This window comes from Scyliorhinus canicula, chromosome 6 (assembly GCF_902713615.1).
Source record: "Scyliorhinus canicula chromosome 6, sScyCan1.1, whole genome shotgun sequence".
NCBI classification, from domain to species: Eukaryota; Metazoa; Chordata; class Chondrichthyes; order Carcharhiniformes; family Scyliorhinidae; genus Scyliorhinus; species Scyliorhinus canicula.
In genome coordinates, this window is record NC_052151.1 from 149,303,064 (window position 1) to 149,327,506 (window position 24,443).

The 24,443-nt window shown below is 47.9% G+C and overlaps 1 protein-coding gene across 2 annotated transcripts in view; it reads right to left on the reverse strand.

The window, feature by feature from the left end:
* LOC119967561 (V-type proton ATPase subunit C 1-A-like) overlaps positions 1 to 24,443 on the reverse strand; it is a 144,618-nt gene that overhangs the window by 65,029 nt on the left and 55,146 nt on the right. For both annotated transcript variants that reach the window (XM_038800259.1, XM_038800260.1), the window contains exons 6-8: positions 22,872 to 22,963; positions 7,379 to 7,477; positions 7,207 to 7,275 (exon numbers count right to left, since the gene is read on the reverse strand). In XM_038800259.1, coding sequence (XP_038656187.1) covers positions 7,207 to 7,275; positions 7,379 to 7,477; positions 22,872 to 22,963 — 260 coding nt within the window. The remainder of the gene's footprint in view (positions 1 to 7,206; positions 7,276 to 7,378; positions 7,478 to 22,871; positions 22,964 to 24,443) is intronic.

The following is a 24,443-nucleotide window of genomic DNA, read 5'->3' on the forward strand; positions in this document are numbered from 1 at the left end:
AAAGGTGGACCAGGTATACTGGCACAGCGGGGGTGGTCTCCAGGATTGGGGGCTCCCGGGTGGTTGGGCTCTGGGCAGGGTGGTACCCTGGCACTGACAGCATGACACTTGGCATTGCCAGCTGGCAGGGCTACTTCCAGGGTGTCAGGCTGGCAGTACCAATGTGCTCAGGTGGCATCTTGCCCATGCTAGGGATCGGGCCAGGGGGTGCCCTGCCCTTATGAGGTGGGGTGCGGGTATCAAGTACCCCCTAATTGGTACGTTTGGGCGTTGGGAGGTCCGGAGGCCGAGGTGAGGGTCCAGAGTTTTATAAATGGTGAGCTGAGCTCGTTAGTGCAGGAAATGGGACAAGTGTGGCCACGGCGGGGCATTCCTCGGTGAGCTCAAAAATGAAGCGGAGTCCTATTTAATAGCAGGGCCGTTCTCGGTGCTACAAGCACCAGGAAACATCCCACTAAACGCGCCTGACAAGGGACTCTTTAATTTCCATCAAATCACGCCCTATGACTTTATCCTGGTGAGTCAAATTGTAACATTGACATTTTAAATGCTTTTAGGCAGATTTAAGCACTGCAGCACCCATTGTCCTTAGTTCCCAGCAATGCACAATGTGCATAGGTTCATTTTGGATGGTAGCTATATTTATTTTCAGGAAATTAATCACAATATAAGACCAGAGAGAAGCTCCAATGAAAGCAGATGTTCAGGTCTCATGAGAAAATGGATGTTTGGGCATTAAAATCACTTTAAATGATCGATGCAGGGGCAGCACGGTGGCGCAGTGGTTAGCATTGCTGCCTACGGCGCTGAGGACCTGGGTTCGAATCCCGGCCCTGGGTCACTGTCCGTGTGGAGTTTGCACATTCTCCCCGTGTCTGCGTGGGTTTCGCCCCCACAACCCAAAGATGTGCAGGTTAGGTGGATTGGCCTCGCTAAATTGCCCCTTAATTGGAAAAAATAATTGGGTACTCTAAATTTATAAAAAAAAAAAATGATCGATGCAATCATCTTCTTTTTCTGCATCAACAGAAGCAACTTCCAGAAAACAAGAATAATTGGTCATTGGTAAATGATATGTCAACTCTTTAGTGTTCTTTGTCAATCAGTGAAGATAGTTCAAATCACTAGAACTCAAAAAGCTGGCAAAGTCATGGAATTCATAGAATCATGGAATTTACAGTACAGAAGGAAGCCATTTGGCCCATCAAGTCTGCACTGGCCCTTGGAAAGAGCACCCTACTAAGCCGACACCTCAATCCTATCCCCGTAACCCAGAAACCCCACCTAACCTTTTTGGACACTAAGGGCAATGTGGCATGGTCAATCCACCTAACCTGCACATCTTTGGACTGTGGGAGGAAACCAGAGTACCCGGAGGAAACCCACACAGACACAGAAAGAAAGTGCAAACACCACACAGACAGTGCCCGAAACCGGGAATCGAACCCAGGCGCATTAAGGGCACAATTTAACCAAAACGATTATATGCACGGTAGCAAGCAAGATCTGCCACGAGCTTCCTCACCGGGAGGCCCTCAATCCTGGGAGACCCCTCACAAGTGAAATAAGAAGATCAATAACCTCTACCGGGCCACACAAAAGATTTGGCAACGGGTTCCTAATCCCCCCCCCCTGCACCCCCACGAGTATGCATCTGGCACCGCCCCACCTCGCACCATTCCATGTCCCAGCCCACCCATGTCCAGCAGTGCTCCCCATTCCTCCCCCTGCAAAATGGGCCATCTACCCAAACTCACCCCCCTCCATGTCTGGGCCTCAAGCTCCCCCCTCCCCCAACCCGCCATGAACGGCACATGTGGTTAACATGCATGTCCCCACACACCCCCCTTTTGTGTCCCCACAGGAGAAGTAGGCCCACAATGGATGTCCAGCGGGGCAGCAGTCATCAGAGTCCTCACACCCTACGGGGAACTGGCCCTGCAGGTCGCGGGGATGGCCAGGGCCAAATCTGTCACCAACGTAGATGTTGGCATAGGCTGCAGAGGTGAGGATCACCGAGAGGGCACTGGGGGGGGGGGGGGGGGGGGGGGGCCTGGTAGGGGTGGGGAAGTGGGGACCGACACCATTGGGGAATTGGGGCAGTTGGGGCCAAATGCGTTGATTAATAAAAATCGTTGACCTCGACCAATATGACACCTCTAGCACTTTCATCCGCCATCCCATGCCCCATCTCCCCAGACATAGATGCCTTCTATCCCCATTTACCCAGGGAATGGACAGGGGAGGGGAAAAGCTGAAGGATGGCAGTAGGGCACGGGAAGTGGGCTGTTGGAGGGGAGAGGGAATGACAGACGAGTCCACATCCTATGTGACGCGGGAGGGTATGAGGGCCTCCCTGGTCCTCTAGGCTTGCTGGATGCTCGCCGCTGCCTCCTGTCCTCCATCCTCCGGTTGGTCCTGCAGGTCCTCCCCGGGCTCATCCTCCAGCCCCTCCTAGTCCGAAGTGTATGATCCTGATGTGGTGGTTAGATGTTCAGGGAGTGGAATCCCTTCCGGTTAATGTAGATACTCCCAGACAGCCCAGTAAGTGCAAGGCGACATGTATGCTAGCTATTAGGGCGGCACAGTAGCAGTGGTTAGCATTGTTGCTCCACAGCTCCAGGGTCCCAGGTTCGAATCCTGGCTTGGGTCACTGTCTGTGCGGAGTCTACACGTTCTCCCCGTGTCTGCGTGGGTTTCCTCCGGGTGCTCCGGTTTCCACCCACAGTCCAAAGATGTGCGGGTTAGGTGGATTGGCCATGATAAATTGCCCTTAGTGTCCACAAAGTTTGGGTGGGGTGACTGGGTTATGGGGATAGAGTGGAGATATGGGTTTAAGTTGGGTACTCTTTCCAAGGGCCGATGCAGACCCGATGGGCTGAATGGCCTCCTTCTGCACTGTAAATTCTATGATTCGATTACGCCCTAGACCTGGGACATCCCGTCGATGGCGGGACTGTCTAGTTACCCCCATTGCTCCTGCCCCGGGACGCCCTGCCCACGCAGCGGGTGCCCCTGGTCACTGGTCCCCACACACTTTACTCCAGCCATCCACACATAACGCTGCCGTCCGCAGGGCACACACCCACCCTCTGGTCATAAAAATGTCCCGGGTGCTGGGGCCCAGTTCATAGATGTTTGAATGTTGGCCGCTGCGTCCAGGGTGTTGCCTCCCTCAGTGTCCAGGCAATAACTCTCACATGCTACATGGCACACCAACCCATGAGAAACCACTTGGGATGTGTAAAGTGCTTACTTAACTACGATTGCCAACTCCTTTTTTGCAACAGCCCTTCAGCCAGATGCCTCCGCAGTTACTGGGAGTTGTGTGGTCGGTGGGGCAAGCGGAACAGGACCACATGATCCAGGGGACGGCATGACGGACCTGTGGACGCTGAGACACCCGTTTCCAGCTCCTCCAAACCCAGGCTCACCAACCCCCCCGTGCTCTGCAACCCAGCCCAACCATTGATGGCCCATCCTGACCAAGGCTGCCCACTGGGGGCTCCCCCCCCACCCCCCCCCCCCCCCCCACCCCCCCGAGCACCGGAGCAGCAACACCAGTGCTCCCGGTCACATTGCTCGGGAGTGAAGATGGCTACTCAAGTTCTCGAGTCTTCGCAGCAGCCCTTCCACCAGCTTCACGTTTTTAGAAAGGACCACTAATTGGCAACCACGTGACCACTTGCCGGGGAGGCCGTTAGATCACTTGGCTAATTGTATGGAGATTGGGCTTAAGTGGTGATTGGTTTCTCGCCATGCTGCGGCGGGGTCCTGATCTCACCAGCGGGGGCAGGCCAGTTAGATTGCAAACAGATCGGCATCCAGTTCTCGATTTTCGCCTCTCCCATGACTTAACGGCCTTGTCACACTCTCGCTTCAGCCCAACACGGCCATTAAATTGCACCCAAGGTACTGCTCTTTCACAATTTTAACACTTTTCTACTTCCAACTGCTATTGTGTATTTTATCTACTTCTGATTTTTAAATCTTTCTTTTCCTCCCCTATTTTACATTTTCATATGTCAAAATTCAATCAGTCGGATGGTGGAGAATATCAGACTGAGGTCAAGGCTTTGTTCACTTGTTAGTTTCGACTGGCAGAGATACACATCATTTCCCAAAACTCTAACTGCTTGTTCCTTTGTATGTATAGGGCACAATTCAGCAACCATGTTACGCCTGGCGTAGATCTGGGCACACTGGGTGCATAGCGGGAGAGGGCTAAATTGAGATGCGCGCTGGGTGCGAACCATTCTGCGATTCACCTGATCCGTTCTCGATGTCGAATTCCGGATCATGCCTAAAATAGCGAGGATACCATTAACCCTAATTTGCATTAATTTCAATCTCATTATGGGATAGATGTAGAATGCAGTGGCCTCCGAGGAATTACCTTACTCCACAGCGGGAGGTTAAGCGTGAAGATGGTGCGATGGCTACTTACGGGAATTGAGGAGTTGAGTAGCCATTTCCATTTCCCTCAGCTCGGGGGGGTTGGGGATTGGGCTTGGTCAAGGGGGCTGAAGCGTTCCAGGTCGGGAATCGCCCCAGGGCCGGTGGGGGGGGGGTGGGTGTGAAGGTGAGGGGCTTTGCGTCTGTGAGGCCTTCAAGCCATCTTTAAATATTGTGGCCAACCATAACTATAGCTACAGCCTGTCTATCCAAACACTTCCAAGACAGATCCCCGCTGTGGCTTTTATTCTGAAAATCGTTTCACCTCCTGCAGCCTCTAGCTTCACAGCTGAAGGCTATTTCAAATGAGGAATTAGCCTTGCTAACTGTGATAGCATGTTACACTCCTCAACTCACAAGTATCTCCTTGAGGGAACACGTGTCACATCCCGGAGGATGATTAGTGCATTGCTTATCTCGCAAACTTTAATGCTTGAACAGTGTACCTGAACTCTAGGAGCATCAGCACTATAGAGGTAGCTGCCAATAATCAAACACATAAGAACAGGGCTCTACCACTGCGGATCTTCTCAAATGTGAAGACAAAAGTGTGAGGATGAACGGAGACCTGATGAGGTAGACACTGAAACACTTTTTTCATTAAGTTAATGCAGGAATAACTCAACTCTGACAGCAACTTTTGCATACTGGCATTTAAATTTTCATCTTCTCCACACCTGACATTGCTGAATCATTTACTCATTAATAACAGCAAGTGACTTTAGCTTCACTGTCATTTTGAGAACAAAACCTGGCCTAATGTTTTGAGGAAATTAAACAACTGACTTTTAGAATATTAATTAAAGGTTGACTTTAACATTGGATTCACAAGAAGAGTTTTTTTTTAAATCAGAAAATGTCACTCCCAACCAGATTTCTCAGAATTGTTCAGTTGATGCATACAAAACATTCCACAACTGAGCTGGAATTTTCCATTCATTCATAATGCATGAAAGGGAAATTCCACTGCTCCATCTCTAACTTAGTTCTAAAGTGCACATTAATATGCAGCTTTCAAAGTTAATTATTCCGACCAGGATTTAGATCTTGGTGTGCAGGGGACAATTTCAAAGTTTGCGGATGAGGTAAAAATTGAAAGTATTGTAAACTCTGAAGAGGACAGTGTAGAACTTCAAAAGGACACAGAAACATTGGTGGGGTCAGGAAATAGGTGGCAGATTAAGTTCAATGCAGAGAAGTGTAAGGTGGTGCACTGTGATAGTAAGAACATGGAGTGATAATATAAAATAAGCGGTAAAATTCTTAAGCTGGTGCAGGAGCAGAGTGAGCTGGGAATATATGTACACAGATCATTGAAGGTGGAAGGACAGGTGGAGAAAGCAGATAATAAAGCATATAGTATTCTGGCCTTTATTAATAGGGACATAGAGTACAAGAGCAAAGAGGTTATGCTGAATAACCTCAGCAGGAATATTGTGCACAATTCTGGCTGCCCCTGGTTATAAGGCAGGTTCGGGGTTAGGTGAATAACCGGCTCTCCAGAGAGCAATGCCATTCAAAGGTTCTCATAAGGCTGCATGCCTCAGATTTTAGGATAATTCTAAATAAAATGATTGCCAGGCCAGGTTTCCTCATGTTTTGGAAATCCAACAACTGGAAGGTGGTGCGAATGGCCAGATCAGATTGCATGTGCGTTAGGAGGTGTGGGACTGCTCCTTCCCCAGCCAAACAAGCTGACGGTTTCTCTCCACATGATCAGAACCCACTCACTAAAATCAGACCATCCCCTTTGATCAGAACCACCCAAATCTGCAATCAGCTGCCCCAATTACATCATGACCTCCAATCTCCTTTTCATCCTACCCAAATCAACTGACACCCCACAACCTCGATCTCCTTTCCGCCTCCGCAACTCCTCCCCTTCCACCTCTGATCTCCTATCCACCTTCTCAACTCCCCCACATCCATCTCTAATTTCCTTTTCACCTTCCCAACTCCTCCCCATTCACCTCCAATCCCCTTTTAGCATTCCCAACTCCTCTCCATCCATCTCTGATCAGCTCTCTGCCTTCCCAACTCTGGCACATCCATCTCCAACCTCCATTCTCCCTTCCCAACTCCTCTCCACCCACCTCCAACCTCCTCTCCACCTCCTCAACTCCTCTTCGCCCACCTCTCGATTTCCTGTCCATTTCTCCACAGCACCTCCCACCACTGTGCTAATGTCCTCAGCCCTTCACAATAGCCCACTTCACCACCCCGTGGCTGAAGCCTGATGCAAGCCTTCCTGCCAGACAGCCCTTCAGTCTCTCAATCCGATGTCAAACATTTTAACGGAGGTCCTGTTAAATTCAGCAAGACCTCCGGGATTCCCAAATTTCTGATATTACCAAATACTTATTGTCATCAATGTCACAGCAATGACCTCACATCAGAGATTCAAACTGAATGTAGAATTGAACCTGCATCTTCCGACTCCAATACGTAAATTTTTGCAATCACTACTTCTAAGCCGAGGTTCTAATAATAATTCATCACATTTTGTTGAGAAAACGTTAAATGGGAAAAATGTGGTTAATGAGATACCTCACACTGCAATACACATAACTGGCTGGATTCTCCGTTTGCGGGATTCTCCAATTCGCAGGCAGCGCAGTCCCCCCCCCCCCCCCAGGGATTTCCCAAAGGCGTGGGGGTGCCCACATTGGGAAACCCCATTGGCCGGCTGCCGGGATGAAGGATCCTGCCCAACATCTTTCAACGTAAGCAAACGATTCTTTATAAACTTACTTGGTTGACCGAGGAACCACCATGTCAGCGAGGGACTCGTACGTCTTTTGCCAGTTGCTGTAATTGGACCTAATACATGCCAAGAGTAATACAAATAAGAAATTATTATAAAATCACTTTATAGGACACCCAAAGCCCATTTGCACTAACTCACAACATGCAGGAAACTTACTTTGGGACAAAAGCCAGAAGAGTTGTGAGATATTCTGAATCTACCACAAAATCTTCCTTATTTACGATGTCTGCCAAAGTGCGGGTTAAAAGGCTACCCCTGAAAAAACATGAATGGGAGAAAATCAGATCACATTTATCAGATACAAGTTACAAAGACAGTGCTTTGACATCTTAAACATTTTAGTAAGTTCCATTTTTTTGATAGGTGATGTGTATAACCTCTTCTAATGTATGCACAGATACACCATACACAAATAGTGTGCTATCAGCATATTGGATCACCTAGGTTTAACAGAGAGAAAAATTGAGCAGGAAGTTCCCATGCTGTTAAGTGAGCATTTCCAATTTCCTATCTAGTTAATTTAATGAATTTTCTCTGGGTTTTCTTTTGCAAAGTACATGCAAATAATCCAAATACCCAAACAAAATAAGAGCAAAATTGAACCCTTTTTTGGCTTTAATATAAATCAAAAATAGATCAAACTGAAATATGAACAAATCAACCATTTCAAATGTTTGAAATAATTCCATTCACAGAATCTCCAACATCACTAATATATTGGGCCAGATATTCCGATCAGCAACAAAGCAAGGGCATCGCCACTGACCTACGAAAGAATTGTCGCAAAGACCTAGCAATCTCTGTGGTGTGGCGTCTCCTGTCCTTCTTTTTAAAGAGTTGTTTATTTTTTGAGGGGCAATTTAGCGTGGCCAATCCACCTAACCTGCACATCTTTAGGTTGTGGGGGTGAGACCCACGCAAACACGGGGAGAATGTGCAAACTCCACACGGAAAGTGACCCAGAGCCGGGATCAAACCCGGGTCCTCAGCGCCGTGAGACTGCAGTGCTACCACTGCACCGTTCAATTTCTCCTTTCCTGAATGCAGTTTAAATCTAAAGCCCAAATCAAGGGGATGGCTTTATGTGCAGCAGTAAGATGTTTGTGAGCAGCCAGTCACATTTAGGTATTCACACAGCAAACCGAGAAATACAAAACTACTGAAAACCTTCACTTTTTATTTACGTTTTCAGATAGAGAAATAAATGATTATGTTTAGATTAAGATGGAAGCTGAAATAAATATAAATATTATTTTAAATAAGAATGGTTTTACGTTTATAAAAAATGTGGATTCTTTTATTGCGGAGAATTTTGACATTCCTCAAATATAAAATTAGCTTTTCATAGCCAGGAAGGGTATTTAATCATAATTACGAAATTAGCACTCTGTTAAACCCAATTACACCTCATTCAACAAAGTGTAACATTTCTAAGAGTTTTTACAATGAGATCGACACAATTGGATGATTTCATCAATTACAATTGTATTAGAGATCACAATCTGTGGGAATCACTACTGTGCTCCCAATGCAGGAGCATTGACTCATTGGAAGCAACTTCTAGATTTCCAATTCTTTTGCACATGTGCAGACTCCCAAAGTTGCTGTCAATTTCAGTGGCGTAACAATGACAAACGCAGGGCAGCATGGTGGGGCAGTGGGTTAGCCCTGCTGCCTCATGGCGCCGAGGTCCCAGGTTTGATCCCGGCTCTGGGTCACTGTCCGTGTGGAGTTTGCACATTCTCCCCGTGTCTGCCTGGGTTTCACCCCCACAATCCAAAGATGAGCAGTCTAGGAGGATTGGCCGAACTAAATTGCCCCTTAGTTGAAAAAAAAATGAATTGGGTACACTAAATTTTAAAAAATGTTGACAAATGCTGACAGTTTCACTGTTAGAAGTCTTACAACACCAGGTTAAAGTCCAACAGGTTTGCTTCAAACACTAGCTTTCGGAGCACTGCTCCTTCCTCAGGTAATTTGGAGCAGTGCTCCGAAAGCTAGTGATTCGAATCAAACCTGTTGGACTTTAACCTGGTGTTGTAAGACTTCTTACTGTGCTCACCCCAGTCCAACGCCGGCATCTCCACATCACAGTTTCACTGTTGTTACCAGAACAAATTCTCGGCCTTTAGAGTCTACGGGCGAGATCTTCCAGCTGTTCACATTGGCAGGATCTCCTGGTTCAGCCAATGGCATACTCCTCCCACCCCAGGTTTTCTCAGCACCATGGGATGGATTCAATGCAAATTCCCATTGACAGCGACGGGACCAGAAGATTCTGCCACCAACCAATGATGGGCCGCCTCCCACTGCTGAGAAACAAGCCTTGGGGAGGCCAGAGACTCTCGTCCCCATACTTCCTATCATAATGGGCAATTATACCATCTGTCATTAAAAGTAGTCAGAACTTTAATATAATTCTCCATTAACTAGCTGTATAAATTCAATGACAATGAATCATAAAATTAATTATGTAGTTATGATTTAAGCAAATGAGTACTTTTCAGAACATTTTAATACTTACTTATTAACTCTTGTATTATTTCTATTTCGTTCTCACCAATGCTAATATTGAAGTACAAGATCTTGCACATTCAAGCTGGCTACTTTTATGTTTAATTTTATTCTAGTGATGTTTGATATATTGCAAATTTGCATGCTTTATAAAGTCATTTTAGTTCATTATAAGCATTGTTTAATTCAGTTTGGGTTAGAGAATAATGAATTCAGGAGTAAGTTAATTCAATTCAAATGGAAGCTAATTTCCCTCTGACCCTCAGGACAATGTTTAGCTATGAGAAAGCTTGTTTTGAGGAGCTACTGGTGTTATTGTTAACTAGTTAATTTAAATTAAGCAACTTTATTTGATCTCTATTGGGTTGGATTCTTTCCAATAAAAGCAGTTAGCTTCACTTCGACATTTACAACATGGAAGAAAATTGGTCTTTTGCAGCAGTTATTTTAATTGTTTCTGAATGAAATTTCAGGCAAAGCAATAAAACAATCCTCCTTCAGGACCATGTAAGCAATTAGCCTTTAAGCTATTAGTTACAAAAAGTGTGGCACCAGGTAAGGTACCTTGTTTAAACTGTTGTTCAAAAATTTCAAATATATATATAATTTACAAATGATTTTGATAGCTAATGGAATAAATAATACTCATATTAGGATTATCTTGAGAACAGTAATAAAATTTGAGTTTGTATAATGATTGCTATGTTGGGGCGGCATGGTGGCGCAGTGGTTAGCACTGCTGCCGTAGGGCGCTGAGGACCCGGGTCTGATCCCGGTCCTGGGTCACTATCTGTGTGGAATTTGCACATTCTCCCCTTGTCTGCGTGGGTCTCACCCCCACACCCCAAAGATGTGCAAGGTAGGTGGATTGGCCATGCTAAACTGCCCCTTATTGGGAAAAAAAATTGGGTACTTTACATTTATTTTGAAAAAATTAAATTAAAGTGATCGCTATGTTGTATTATTAATATGTGAATAAAGGCATGTTAAAAATCCCAAGAGAAATATTCTGAAGCTTTATTGCCTTCATTGGAGACACTTTAGCCAATGCAGACTTCACTTCCAAAAAAATGTTACTCTTTTTTGGTAAGATGTTTTTAAAAATATGTTATGCATCTTTGTCATGTATTAAGAACTGTCATGTTTCCCCTCACTGGGGTGTCTAGAACCATGGGGTCAGTACCAGAATAAGGGGTAGGCATTTAGGTATGCGATGAGAAGGAATTTCTTCTCTCAAATGGTGGTGAATCTTTGAAATTCTCTACCTCCAGAGGACTGTGGAGGTCCAGTCATTGAGCATGTTCGAAACAGAGATCAACAGATTTCTAGTTGTTGAAGCTATCAAGGGATATGGAGATAGTGCAGGAAAATGGCACTGAGATAGAAGATCAGCCATTGAATGGCAGCACAGAATAGTCCTATTTCCTATGTTGTAGTCATCTTTCAACACAGACTAATATTTCTCCCTATTAGCTGTTAAAAATATAAAACTTTAAGTGCAATACACCTATTTTTAAGTTATTTGTTTTATCACGCTTCTTCATTCACGTATCATTGCATATAATGTTGTTTTCTGGCACTGGAGCAAACTTCATCTCTGTGTACAATTATAAGCTTCTTTCCAGGGATGTAGCAGCATAGTGGTAAAATTACTGGGCTAATAATCTAGAGGCTGGGATGAATGCTCTAGAGACATGAGATCAAATTCACCATGGCAGCTGGGGGAATTTAAATTAGATGAATTAATATTGCTGGAATAAATTCCCAGTATGGTCAGTAATGATCATGAACCTACCAGATGATCATACAAATCCAAATTCTATACCCTGTACAAAATTGGTATACAAGACTGGTATAAAATTATTGTCCTTTGGAGAAATAAATCTGCTGTTCTTCCTGAGTCTGGCCTACATGTGAATCCAGACACACAACAATGTAGTTGACTCTTAACCTCCCTCTGAAGTTGCTGAGCAAGCTGATTAGTTGTATCAAACTGCCGCAGAAATGTCAAAGATAGTACAGGGGCCGCAGAGCCTATTGCTGACATGGGTTGTGACAGCCACCGGTACTCCCGTTGACAGGGCTGGGTGATGAGGATAGAGGCTCCCCGCTGCCATCCACTGCTGGGGACAAGGGGGAGCAGCTGAGGGGTGGGATTGGGAGGGACATGTGAAGGGTGGAGCTGAAGTGCAACTCAGGGTCACCATGTAGCCTGTTGGATCTGGATGGGCAAGGGAATACTCATCTTGCTAACATGTTTCCTTTTTGCCCCCGCTGCAGAGAATGAATTTCGGAGTACAGCTAGGAATGCTCGCTATCCTTCTGGCCACATCTGCCATTGCATGGAGGCACAGGGAGGACTTTGCACAAGAGGAGCCTGACCCAGAAGAGCAGGTGCCAGCCGATGAGGCTGCAGAGTTGGCCGCTGTTATAACCTGCCTGCTTACCATTGGCTGGGGACTAATGGCAATCCCACAATCCTGTGGGAGTATGAGCTTCCCCAATGAGGGGGGCGGAGAAATCATTAGCAGACTCCCTACATAAATAGAGCTGGCCAGTTTGGAACCAGCAGAGAGAGAGGAGTTAGCTGCAAGGGAAGTTGCTGCTGTTGTATATATATGTTATTGTAAATAAATGTTATTTCTTTGTATCCTGAAGACTCGTGCTGGATGCTTCGTGGCCCTCACAAAAGCTGCACAACAGGCTGAGGAGGAGATGCGAAGGAGGGGACACTTCAGGTCACGAATACCATTGGTGTCTGTCCTTCAAGGACCTGCCAGGCCACATGTGCCACCAAAGACTCCGACTAACCAGGGAGACTGTGCACCATCTGTGCCAGATGATGGTGCAGCTAGCACCGCGGGTGTTTGGATGAGGATACCTGCTTCCAGTGACTGTCAAGATGATGGTCGCCTTTTATTACTGGGTCTTTCCAGGGGCCGAGCAGGGACCTGTCTGGGATCTCTCAGACTTCCGTTCACTGTGATGGATGCCCTATGTGCCTAGGCACCAGGATGCCTGGGCAGCCCGAGGTAGGACATTCTGGAAGAGGAGGAAGGACGCCCGGTCTCAACTGATAAGGCGGATGGCCAGGAAGAACTGGACATGGAGCTGGCAGTGTAGGTCGTCCAGCATGTGCTCCAAGGCCACCCACCCATGGGACAACCACATCACCTCCAGATCTGCCAACTAGGACGCCTGGCCGCTGGCACCTCCGCCGCCCTGTCTCACCTCCATACTCTCCCTTCCCCCACCCCCTTCCAAGTGGTGCCCCCTTAACCATAGCCACTCACATCCTCCCCTGTCCCTCATCCCTTTACTCCATCCCACAAACCCAGCTTCCCCCTCCACACTTCTGAGGGTCCCACCAGCATCACTACAGGATGTTGGCAGTATCAATGGGTCTTGTCCACGGGATAGAGGATGATGACGACTCGCACCTCACCGTTTGACAAAGTCTGACACCTGCCTTCACATTCCACTGTCCGCCTGGGTGATCCCTGCATGAGTGATAGACATTCCATCTGATGGGGGGGGGGGGGGGGGTGGTTTATGGAGATGGTGAACGGTGGTGAGACACTCACTGGTTAACCTGTCCTACAAGGTGGTCTCACACTTCTGGCACTGTTCCCTGCTGCCTCTGATGGAACATCCAACTGTCCTGGACCCCCTGCCCATGCCATCCTCCGGCACCCACCTCCCCGGCACCCACCTCCCCCACCCCCACCCCCCCCCCCCCCACCACCACCACCAGCATCTCACACACTCTCCCACCAAGCACACACTCTACACCTAGCCCAGCCCATCCCATCCCTCACACCCTTCAAACAGAGGATTGAGGCAGGTCGGAATGTTGGTGAAATGGTGACCATATACATTATTGAGCCCTGCCTCCTACCTCTAATCTATGTGTTACACCCATGCCAACTTAACTGGTGTCTAACTTCCTTAGTTTATGTGGCCTACCACTCCTTCTAAATGTGACCTGAGACAGCACATCAGACCCATCTGGTTCTCTAATGTCCTTCAGGGAAGGAAATCTGCCTTTCTTACCTGATCTGACCTACATGTGACTCCAGACCCAGAGGTATGTGGTTGACTCTTAACTGCCCCCTCAAGGGCAATTGGGGATAGGCAATAAATGCTGGCCCAGCCTACGATGTCCACGTCCCATGAACGAATAAAGAAAATCACGCCCTCTGACCGGAGGTCCCTTTGGTGGCCGTATTTGATGGCCCGGCCAACTTGGGTGTCACAGGTGACGAGCTGCCACCCTGTTCTGCCTACTGCCCATTAGATAAGCCAGTGTCAGGTGTGGGAGGATTCAGAAATGCTGAGGTGTTCCAGCAACTCTCCTGTGGAAGGCACCAGCATGGGCCCCAGCACATCATCCTCCCTCGGGTGCTCGGTGGCCCCCTGGCTACTCCATGGGTTAGTGATCAGGCTAGAGTGAGTCAGGAATGAGCATTGCTGGAGGCAATGTCTTAACCAGAGCTCAAGCATGGAGCACAGAGACCGGGCCTTGCCCCTCAGCAAGTGAATCATGTCCATCTGTAATTGGCCCCGGTCAGTCAGCGCCCTCCCAATGCTCTTGATGCCCTCAGCCATAACCCTTTGTGACTGGGCCAAGCTCTGGAGCACCACAGCAATGTCCATGTGGGCCAAATACATGGCTGCCTGTGACTGGGCTCCCCTGTCCTGAGCCTCTGCCATCAACCACACAGTGTGTCCCAAGCCTTGTACATCTTGACCCGTGGCTATTGCATTTTGATCCAAGGCTTCCACCGTGGACGCCACTCGTTCAGTGTTGGTCTAGGTACACGCATTGTAGGAACCATCTCTTGCACCTAAAGACAGTTGGATTCCTCCAGCTGCACCTGCAGCCGCTGGGAAGTTGCTGACACTCCCCCTCCATCGATCCTGGCTCTGCGCCTGCATGTCCACCGGCGATGGGTTTATTCTTTCCAGAAGCGTGATACCTGCCCGGACTACAGCTGGTTCCAGGGATCGGGCAGTCCTCCAACCGTCCGCTCCCTTGGGAGTTCCTGCCTCCACCTGATATGCTGCAGCATGAGTGTCGTACGCACCAGAAGGTAACCCAGGAGCCACTAAAACGACCAGCTGAGGTGATAGTCTCTGCGATGGTGGAGGGGGCAGATGAATGCAGTGCCAAGAAGTCGATATTGTCCTCGGACTGGCCCTCTGGGGAGTGCTGGGTTTGCGGCTATGGGCGAGGTACCCCAGAAGGGCCGACCTGGTCTGTTGGTGACTCTACAAGACAAAAGACATGACGCATGGTGGGATTTTGGTAAGGAGTAGTCTGGGGAAAAGGGGTGACTCAATTGCTATAGGGACACAATGTTGCAGTTGGGGCTCACTTGGTTGTCACATGCCAACCTCCGCCTCGGAGAGAGTCTTCTCCTGCACCTCCCTTGATAATGCCACTGCCCACTGGTCGGTGGGTTGAGAGCCCAGAGGTCTGGGACATTCTCTCCGGTCTTCTCCCGGTCTCTTCTGTTATGAGCCCTCTTTTCTTGGATGACACATAAGGACATGGCAAGCTTCACGGAGGCGATTTACATGGGCATCTGTAGCTGGTGGCATGTGTGTGCAAGGCACCTGGCCAGAGAGGACAATGCAGGAGTTGGGGTTTGGTGCAAGGTGGGGTATGAGGAAGATGCAGGCAGATGGGTTGATTGGCCTCCAGGGGAATGGGGAGGTGATGTGAGAAGTGGGAGACGGGAGTGATGCCAGGGGAACAGGTGGTGACTCACCCAAAGCTGCCCTAAGGAGGTTGTTCATCTTCATGCGACACTGCGTGCCAATCCGCCTGGTGAGGCTCGCAGCACTCACCCCCTCTGCCACCTCCTCCCAGGCCCGGTTGACGACCATGGACAGTAACCTCCTTCCCCCCCATCCTAGGGAAGAGGGTGTCCCGCCTCTCCTCCACCACATCCAAGCTCCGCTTCCGCAAATGAGAGGGTCATCCTCTTGTCTGGAATGAGAGTGTGTAGGGAGTGGCGTGCTTATAAGAAGCTCCAGCTTGTCAAGCTCTCCAGCGCCAATTCCAGCCCCAACGTGCCGACGCCAGCTGGAACGAGAATTGCTCCAGATTCAAGTGGGCAGAGTGCTGGCCCATTAGCTCACCATGAATTGCTCGAGAAATAGCGCCCCAACAGGAACGCAAACCGCGCACAATTCAGCCTCATAGCCCACCTCTGCATCTTCACTGTTCCAGGGATGGCAGGTCAGACCCCCGCCCCTCACCCCTCCCCCAAAAGAAAATGAGAAAATCCAGGACACCTTCTTCCAAGTCAGCTTGGCAGAGTCGGGAATTTTCCTGACGCAGCTTTCCCTACTCGGAAGCAAAATTTCTGCCTTTTTTGAGGAAATTGTAATTAAATTTTAAATATATAGGAAGTAAATTTGCAAAATAATTACACCTGAGGATAAAAGGTTTCCACTGAAGTGGTGTATAATCATATGAGTAATGCACCATGTTGCAATCTAGGGAGAATTTTAAATGAATTCAAGTCCAGGGTCCAAGCTTTCATTTCGCCCATGCCGGGTATCGGACCCGCTCAGTGTGTGGTGGGTTGCAGGGGGGGCTCAAGCCCCAGCATGTGATTTGAGGCATGGGGGTGTCCTGCTGTCATGTCGGAGGGTGGGGAGGGGTGGGGGAGAGATCAGTGGTCTCTTCCTACACTAAGCAGTTCCACTCGGTGGAGTTCCTCAGTGCAGGATATGCGGCTAAGTGCCGCCTCGGCAGAGCATTCCCCGCTGAGGCCCAAATTGCAACAAGTTCCAATAAGTAGCATGGTGTTTTTCGGCACTGCGAGTACCGGGAAACACCTGGCTAAACATGCTCGTCACGGGACTTTGCAATTTGGTTAGATTGTGCCCATGTCTCTCAAACAAAGAATTACGCCCTCTATAGCTGGGTTCAGTGGAAGTGATATTGATCAATGCCTGTAAATTAAAATTGGTTGATAGACAATCAACAGCCGGTTTTACACTTCATCAGAGATTCTTTTCTATTGCTTCATTCATAATTTCGCTATCAACCCGCTGTCCATTACAAGCACTGAACAACTTCACTTAATTTCTGTGTTGAGAAAGGAAAATTATTTTGCTGCTATTCACTATCCAATGACTCCTTTTGGAAATACACACACCTTTCAAAGTGCACACGTGTAATATCATGAGGATAGGTTCTGGTAAGTGGTGCAAGTGAAATCATACCCCAACAAGGAGCGGGAAAAAAAGAGGAAATGTGGAAACTAACATTTATTTTTCCAAATTCATAATAGCTACATTGAGGATATGGCTATTTCTACGGAGACAGAAGTTCAACATAAGTGAGCAGGTGGAAGGTTACATGGCCAAAAGTGCATCGGGAAGTCAATTTATCGATTTCACTGAGGCAGAACATGGGGCGGGCAGCCAATCTGATTCCAGCGGGCTGGTTTACATGTTAAATGTGTTAATAAGCTTGGAGGTTTTCCGGTTTAACTGTGGCCAGCTAGATTTCCTGGGTCACAAGTAATCTGATGGCTACAGTGAGATGAGGACTGCCTTCGTAGCTCAGATATCACCTCCCGCCCCATACCCCCCAACTCCCAACCAGGGTTCAGGGACCAGATCCATTTGGGGATCAGACCACCAACCCACTGCATCCCCTTCGCCAGAGATCTGGAATGTTTCCCCCCAACTGGAAGCCACCCCTATCAATCAGGCGGACTTTAGGCTTATGTAAACCACTGAGGGGTAAAATTTGTCTCTTGGATTATCGGGATCCACCGCCTGTTCCATGCAGCATCTAATATTTAATTCCATTGACTGCAATGGAACTGAATATAAGACATCATTATCAGGGCCGACCAATTCAATATCTCATGGTTTACACCACAGCCTGGGATGCATTTCTACCCCAAAACATTTAAATTACCAAATAGAAACCTCCTACAAACCCATGTTTAAAGATGCAACTAATATTTTGCATAAATTAAGTGTAATAACGCATTCTATGGTAACAGATTAGTATTTTGTCTCTATTAAATCCTTATTTGGTGCACTATTGATATCTAAATCTTGGTAACCGGTAATATTTGTCAGTTTTCGATGCAATTATGGATTGTTGTGTGTGATAGGGTACAACCAAATGGGAAAAGTACCATATCGAGCGAAGATTATGGCACGCCCCTCGACAGCTGTGTTGGCGAGACCCTGACCCATATCTAACATTAATTTGGGTCGCAAATGATCCACCACAAGCTACTCAGAGGAATCGGCTGTTCTGCCAGCCGACTCACCTAGAACCTCGCTCGGTACCTCCTCACTAACAAGGGGAGTGGCTTATAATAAACGCTCCAAATATACTCCGGTCACTACACAGCCATGCCACAGCTACACGATTTGGGGATGCCGACTTGGACAGATTGATGGATGCCATGGATGTGAGAAGGGACATCCTTTTCCCCCAAGGGAGCCAGAGGACCAGCAACAGGGCCGCCAATGCCATCTGGGTGATCACAAGGACCACCCTGCAATGGAGGTAGAAGCTCAACAACCTCCAACAGACCGCACGGGTAAGTTGACACCAGCCCCTTGTAACAGTCCCACATGCCACTGCCTTGATCCTCCCCTCTCCCCCACCCCACCCCCAATATCGTCAGCTGGTACATCTACCACCCTCCCAGCATAACATTACTCCTGTGCCCCAGCAAACCCTGGCACCCATCAACATCACCCCTCCATGCCCAGGAGCACTGCCTGCATATGCCACCTGCCACAGGCACCCCCTGATGCACCAAGCATTCGGCTCACAATGCCCTCTCTTTGTCCCCACAGGAGGTTAGCCCACAACACCTAGACATAGCGGCAGAACACAGAGGGCTAAGAAAGGTCAGTATCACTGAGTAGGCACAGGGGGGAGCCCTTGTTGCTCTCTGCTTCCCCTCCACCCACACACTCCCCCTCCCATTACTGTGCCCCAACCTTTGAGTTTGACTGTAGGCTGTGCCTCTATGGTGTTGACGCCTCCAGGGTTTGGGTACAGTGTCCAAGCCTCACAGTTAGATTGGAATGCAGTGCAGTATCATCATCTGAGACATGCCAGGTGTATCCATGGGAATGCACTTGAGAGCTGTGTAGTGATCGCATACCTAACAATGCCAACTCCTTATCAGAAATAGCTTTCAGCTGTGTGACCAGAGGCTGCTCAGAGTCCGAGGGAGTTTGGGTGACGCATAAAGCCAGGAACAGGACTCTGTCCTGGATGTGTGGTGGGACTGGCGGGCAGTGACGGTGTAGCTGCCCCTGATATGGGTACACACATATCCGGCCGGCAAGGAAACAATAATTTATACTTCATGAGAAGTGAGTGTTGATTGGTTGGCAAGTGGACTCTGATTGGTAGAGGTGTTGCCAGGTAGAATGCACCAGTTTAACTGTACAAAACTAAACTTTGTTTTAATTCAAACCAGGCATGTTGACTCTGATTGGTCAAGATATTGCTCCGAGGAATGAACCAGAGAATGGCTGTCACCTTTTTTGTTTTGTTGAAACTGCTGCAATGTGTGTACATGTTCTTTCTGTCTTCAAATAAGAGGGTTCCGTTTATTAATATAAGTAGCTTCTAGCACACTTAAGTACATCACATAATCTTCAAATTGGTTGTTAGCATAATTCTGAACATATTCAGGATTCTTTAGCAAGTTTGTCCAATCGTAGGATCACATCTAATGTTCGACACTAGGCGGGATTCTCCGTTTGCCAACACTGAAATCGCAAAACGTGATTGTGCGGAGAGTAAGTTCTGACGCCAAAATCACGGCGGGCACCGACTTGATGGCAAATCATGATTCTCTGTTACCTCGACAAAGGTGTCACTGCGTACCGGAACACACGTACAGTAAATACCATTTGCACATCATTGCACATCAGGCCCGACCCAGTATTCTCCGGGGCCTCCGTGATTCTCCTGCCCTGATGGGACGAGTTCCTGATGGCACGTTCACTTGGGCTTTCAAAAATCATGAAACCGGCGAGGTGGCTGATGAAGGAGAGAGAGGTAGGACCTGGAGGGGAGAGATTGTGGGCTGCCGGACCGGACACTGGCCAGTCTGGATGGGGTGGGGGGTGTCGGGGGAAAAGGCCGAGCAGCCAAGGTGACCCCCCACGGGACTGAGGCGATGTCCACCATTACAGCGGCCATTTTGCTGCGCATTCACTGACCACCCATCTTGGCCCCTGGTTCTGGAGAGTGACACCGGCCATGTGGGCGCCCCCAACCCCGAACTCCACTCTTCGCCACCCCCCCGCCACACACGCCCCCCCACCCGACCACCACCCGTCGGCATCCCACCCAGGGCGGTAGCTGGCTAGGGCTCAGTGGCTAGGGCGCCCAGCCATGGCGGCTGGTATGGGTGCAATGTGGGGGTTCGGGCTATGGGGGTGAGTGCCAGGGCACAGTGCTGCCTACTCACCCTGGCAGTCCTGAGGAGGTTGTGCAGTTTTTTATGGCAGTACTGGCCGTCTGGATGGTGTTGCCCACTGTGCTGACGGCCTCTGCCACCTGCGACCAGACACGGCGAACGGCGTCTCGCAGCCTCCGGGCCAGGGTACAGCATCATCCACTGCTCCTCCACAGCTTCCAAGAGGTTCTCCAGCTCAGTAAACCGCAGGCTGCTCTCCTTGCTGCCATCTCGTTGGCTGAAATGGTGTGTGTATATGCGGCTGCAGTTTGCCAGCCTCCTGAGAGCCAATCGCGGAACCAGTGGATCCGGCACCATTTCTCATTGGAATCGATTGTGTTCCACGTGGTGCCTGTGCTAGCCCCTTAACAGTAGCAGAATCGGTCCAGGTACAACGCCAGTTTTTTTGCATTGAAAGTCTATGAATCCTGCGTTGGCGTCTCAGAAACGGTGATGCCGCCCACTGTGTTTTGAGTTTTTCTAGCACGGACTGGTTGGGTACCCGTCTTTGAGATGTACTTCCTACATACCTAGCCTCACACTGGCACTGAAATCTATATACCACACTGCTCATTTGTGCGAGAGGCATTTTATTCTGACTTGACGACATCTTCATGTTTGTGGCGAACACCGCTTGTGTTGCTAGTAGCAGCGTGAAACTACTAAGGCCACAATTCTCTCAAAAGGTTTTCAAGTGAATTTGTGGCCAGAATTTCAGTGAGTTTTCCACCGGCAGACATTCCCATGGGGGGGGAAATGGGGGCGGGGGAGAGAGAGGTCTCGGGGGAATGGGGGGCGGGGGGGGAAGAGAGGTCTCGGGGGGGGGGGGGTGGAGTTGGTGTCTACTCAAGTGTGCTGCCCGGTGTAGGTCATTGGCCTTCTTCCTGCACTGGAGGCCAGTCCTCCTGGCTACACTGCCCGAGTTCACTGCTGCCGCCACCTCGACGCAGGCAGCAGTGGCTGCCCTATGGCTGACCCTCCTGGACCCTCAGAGGAACAGGACATCCCTCCAGGCCTCTACTGCATCCCATAGGACCATAAGACATGGGAGCAGAATTGGGCTACTTGGTCCATCGAGTCTGCTCTGCCATTCAATCATGGCTGATATTTTTCTCACCCCATTCTCCTGCCTTCTCCCCATAATCCCTGATCCCCTTATTGATCAAAAACCTATCTATCTCTGCCTTCAAGACACTCAGTGATTTGGCCTCAACAGCCTTCTGCGGCAAAGAGTTCCACAGATTCACCACCCTCTGGCTGAAGTAGAACATAAAACAGTACAGCACAGAACAGGCCCTTCGGCCCTCGATGTTGTGCCAACCAATGATCACCCTACTCAAACCCACGTATCCACCCTATATGCGTAACCCAAGAACACCCCCCCTTAACCTTACTTTTTAGGACACTACGGGCAATTTAGCATAGCCAATCCACCTAACCCGCACATCTTTGGACTGTGGGAGGAAACCGGAGCACCCGGAGGAAACAATCCGGAGGTGGCGGCAGCAGTGAACTCGGGCAGTGTAACCAGGAGGACTGGCCTCCAGTGCAGGAAGAAGGCCAATGACCTACACCGGGCAGCACACTTGAGTAGACACCAACTCCACCCCCCCCCCCCCCCCCCCCCCGAGACCTCTCTTCCCCCCCCGCCCCCCATTCCCCCGAGACCTCTCTCTTCCCCGGAGGAAGTAATTCCTCCTCATCCCCAGGTCAGCGTCCTCGAATCTTGGAGCTGGTCTTGTTGGCGCCATTGTTGCGAGCTGGCTGGGGTTGGCTGAGCACGTGCAGTTAAAGTGCTTCTCGACCTTGTTAGCAGGGGGGGTGGGGCTGGTGAACACAGTGCCAGTGAATCAGCTGGTGAGCCTTCATTTGCGGTGAGAAGCCTCGTTAAATGGACCAATTAACGTTGAATAGCGTTGCCGAGAGCCAGGAAGGTCACGGCAATTCCCGCTCACTGTAACACTTGGAAATCTTTCTGGAGAATCGCACCCTTTATGTTGGCTCTTTTTTTAAAAATGTTTAATTATGGATAGGGCACTATGAAAACATATGTCACACTTAAGTCTATAAGTGGGAAAAAATATCTAGACTAAATAAGACATTAAAACATGAAATAAGTTATTAAAGACTAAAAAATACATTTCCAGATTAGCTAACTATCAAAAATCTATTCTACAGCAATGACTAATATTTTGTCTTCATTAATCTTTTTGTTGGTACATAATTGATATCCTAACCTTAGGAACATTCTTAGGGCACTCCCAATTGAAGTGATTCTCCATAGTTTTATATGAAAACTCAATCATATGGGGTTAGCTTTCAACTTTGGCACGATTGTGGTGGGGGAAAAGCAGCCGTATGACATTTGCAATACTATACATTATATTATTAACCTTGCCTGATTTCCTTTCTAGTTTTACATCCCCGCCCAAGTTAAAAATTGATCCTATATTATCAATACATCAGCCGTAATAGGTAGGAAAGAAATTTGTCAGTAATAATTATATCGGCACCATACAGACACATAGTACATAGAGTTATTTGCAAAACTCATCAGTTTACAATAGTGGGACATGTATTTGTAGGTGGTGCATTTTCAAAACATGTGAATTTGTAGTTTTCTTCCATAAATAAATGAATAAAGATGCAAGTTTACATACACAGCTTTTCTTTCCAGATTTTGTAGGTTTCCCTTGGTGTTGTTATAGGTCATTGCACGAGACTTTAAATCTGTGTCAATCTGTGAGATTTGCTGAAAATAAGAAACATAGTGAACAGTTATTTTGTTCTTAACGATGCCATTATTGTCAAATATTTAATCATAGATTTTTTTCTGAAGTAATACTTAAGTGTTTAGAAGAATTGGATGAGAAGTAGCCATTTTTGGCATGCAAACAGATATACTTTTGAGGGGGGCTGTATAGAGCTAACAAAAATATGTAAGTCAGCACACCTGACGCTCTAAGCTGGGTAGGTTGGTGACCCTTTCCAAGTTATACTGGGTACATTCTGTAAGTCTTTATATACATTACCTCTGACCATTAAAATGCAGCTAAAGTAGGCAAGATATGGCCGAAACCTAGCAACTGTGGCAGACACGCAAAGAGGGGTGAAGTGGCTGGAATGATTGGAATGGCTGGTAGGAGTGGACCAATTCTGCTGCCAAGTTACACTCCCATGCATCTATTTTGGTCCAAGCCTGAAAACAATATGCACCAAAGTTTTTCACCGATTATCAACTTGGCAGCCATTATTCAAGGAGTTTGCTCTGAAAATTAAACGTTGAGTTGTGGTAAATATTAGGGCCAATCTAAACTCTTGTACCAGAAACTAAGGAATAGGTTTGTGTTGTAAGTACCATCCCTTATTTGACTAAGGCTCTGCTAACTTTCACAATCCCCACTCTAATAATTTAAGTAACCAACCCTTAAACTATATTTCCAGAACATATGAGGGCAGCACGGTGATGCAGTGGTTAGCACTGGGACTACGGTGCTGAGGACCCGGGTTCGCATCCCGGCCCTGGGTCACTGTCCGTGTGGAGTTTGCACATTCTCCCCGTGTCTGCGTTGGTTTCACCCCCACAACCCAAAGATGTGCAGGGTAGGTGGATTGCCAAACTAAATTGCCCCTTAATTGGAAAAAAATAATTGGGTACTCTGAAATTATAAAAGATATATATATTGTCAGAACATACACACTTCTGACTATTAAAAATTACAAAGGAAACTATCTATGTCATACATAGTTAGCTGAGTACTGGAGCCATACAAATACCAAAATCACTGTTGTCAATATTAACATGCACATTACTTCAAAGTAGCCATTTCTTGATTAGTTAACTGAGGCATGAAATAATCTATCATTTAAAACGGGACAGCACCTCTCTTAAAATAACAGACAGAAGAATGGCAAATACGTAACACAGCCCTTTGCTAATACCGCTGACAGAATTTCAAAACCGTAATCTCACATTCTCAAAACTGCACTTCATAGAATACTGGTCAATCTGTTACATGTTTTGCAGCATGATGCAGGTTTTACCCATAAATCCACACACAGGCTGAGATTTTTCCCCTCCGTGCTCCAGGTGCGGCAGCAGGTATGAAAACTGTGATTTACCCACCGGCCCCAACGACAGGTTTTCGTGCCGTATTGTCCGCTTCCTGCCTCATTAATTATGCTTGCACAAGAAATGTTGGATTGAGATGGACGGTCTCTGATTCGCAAAT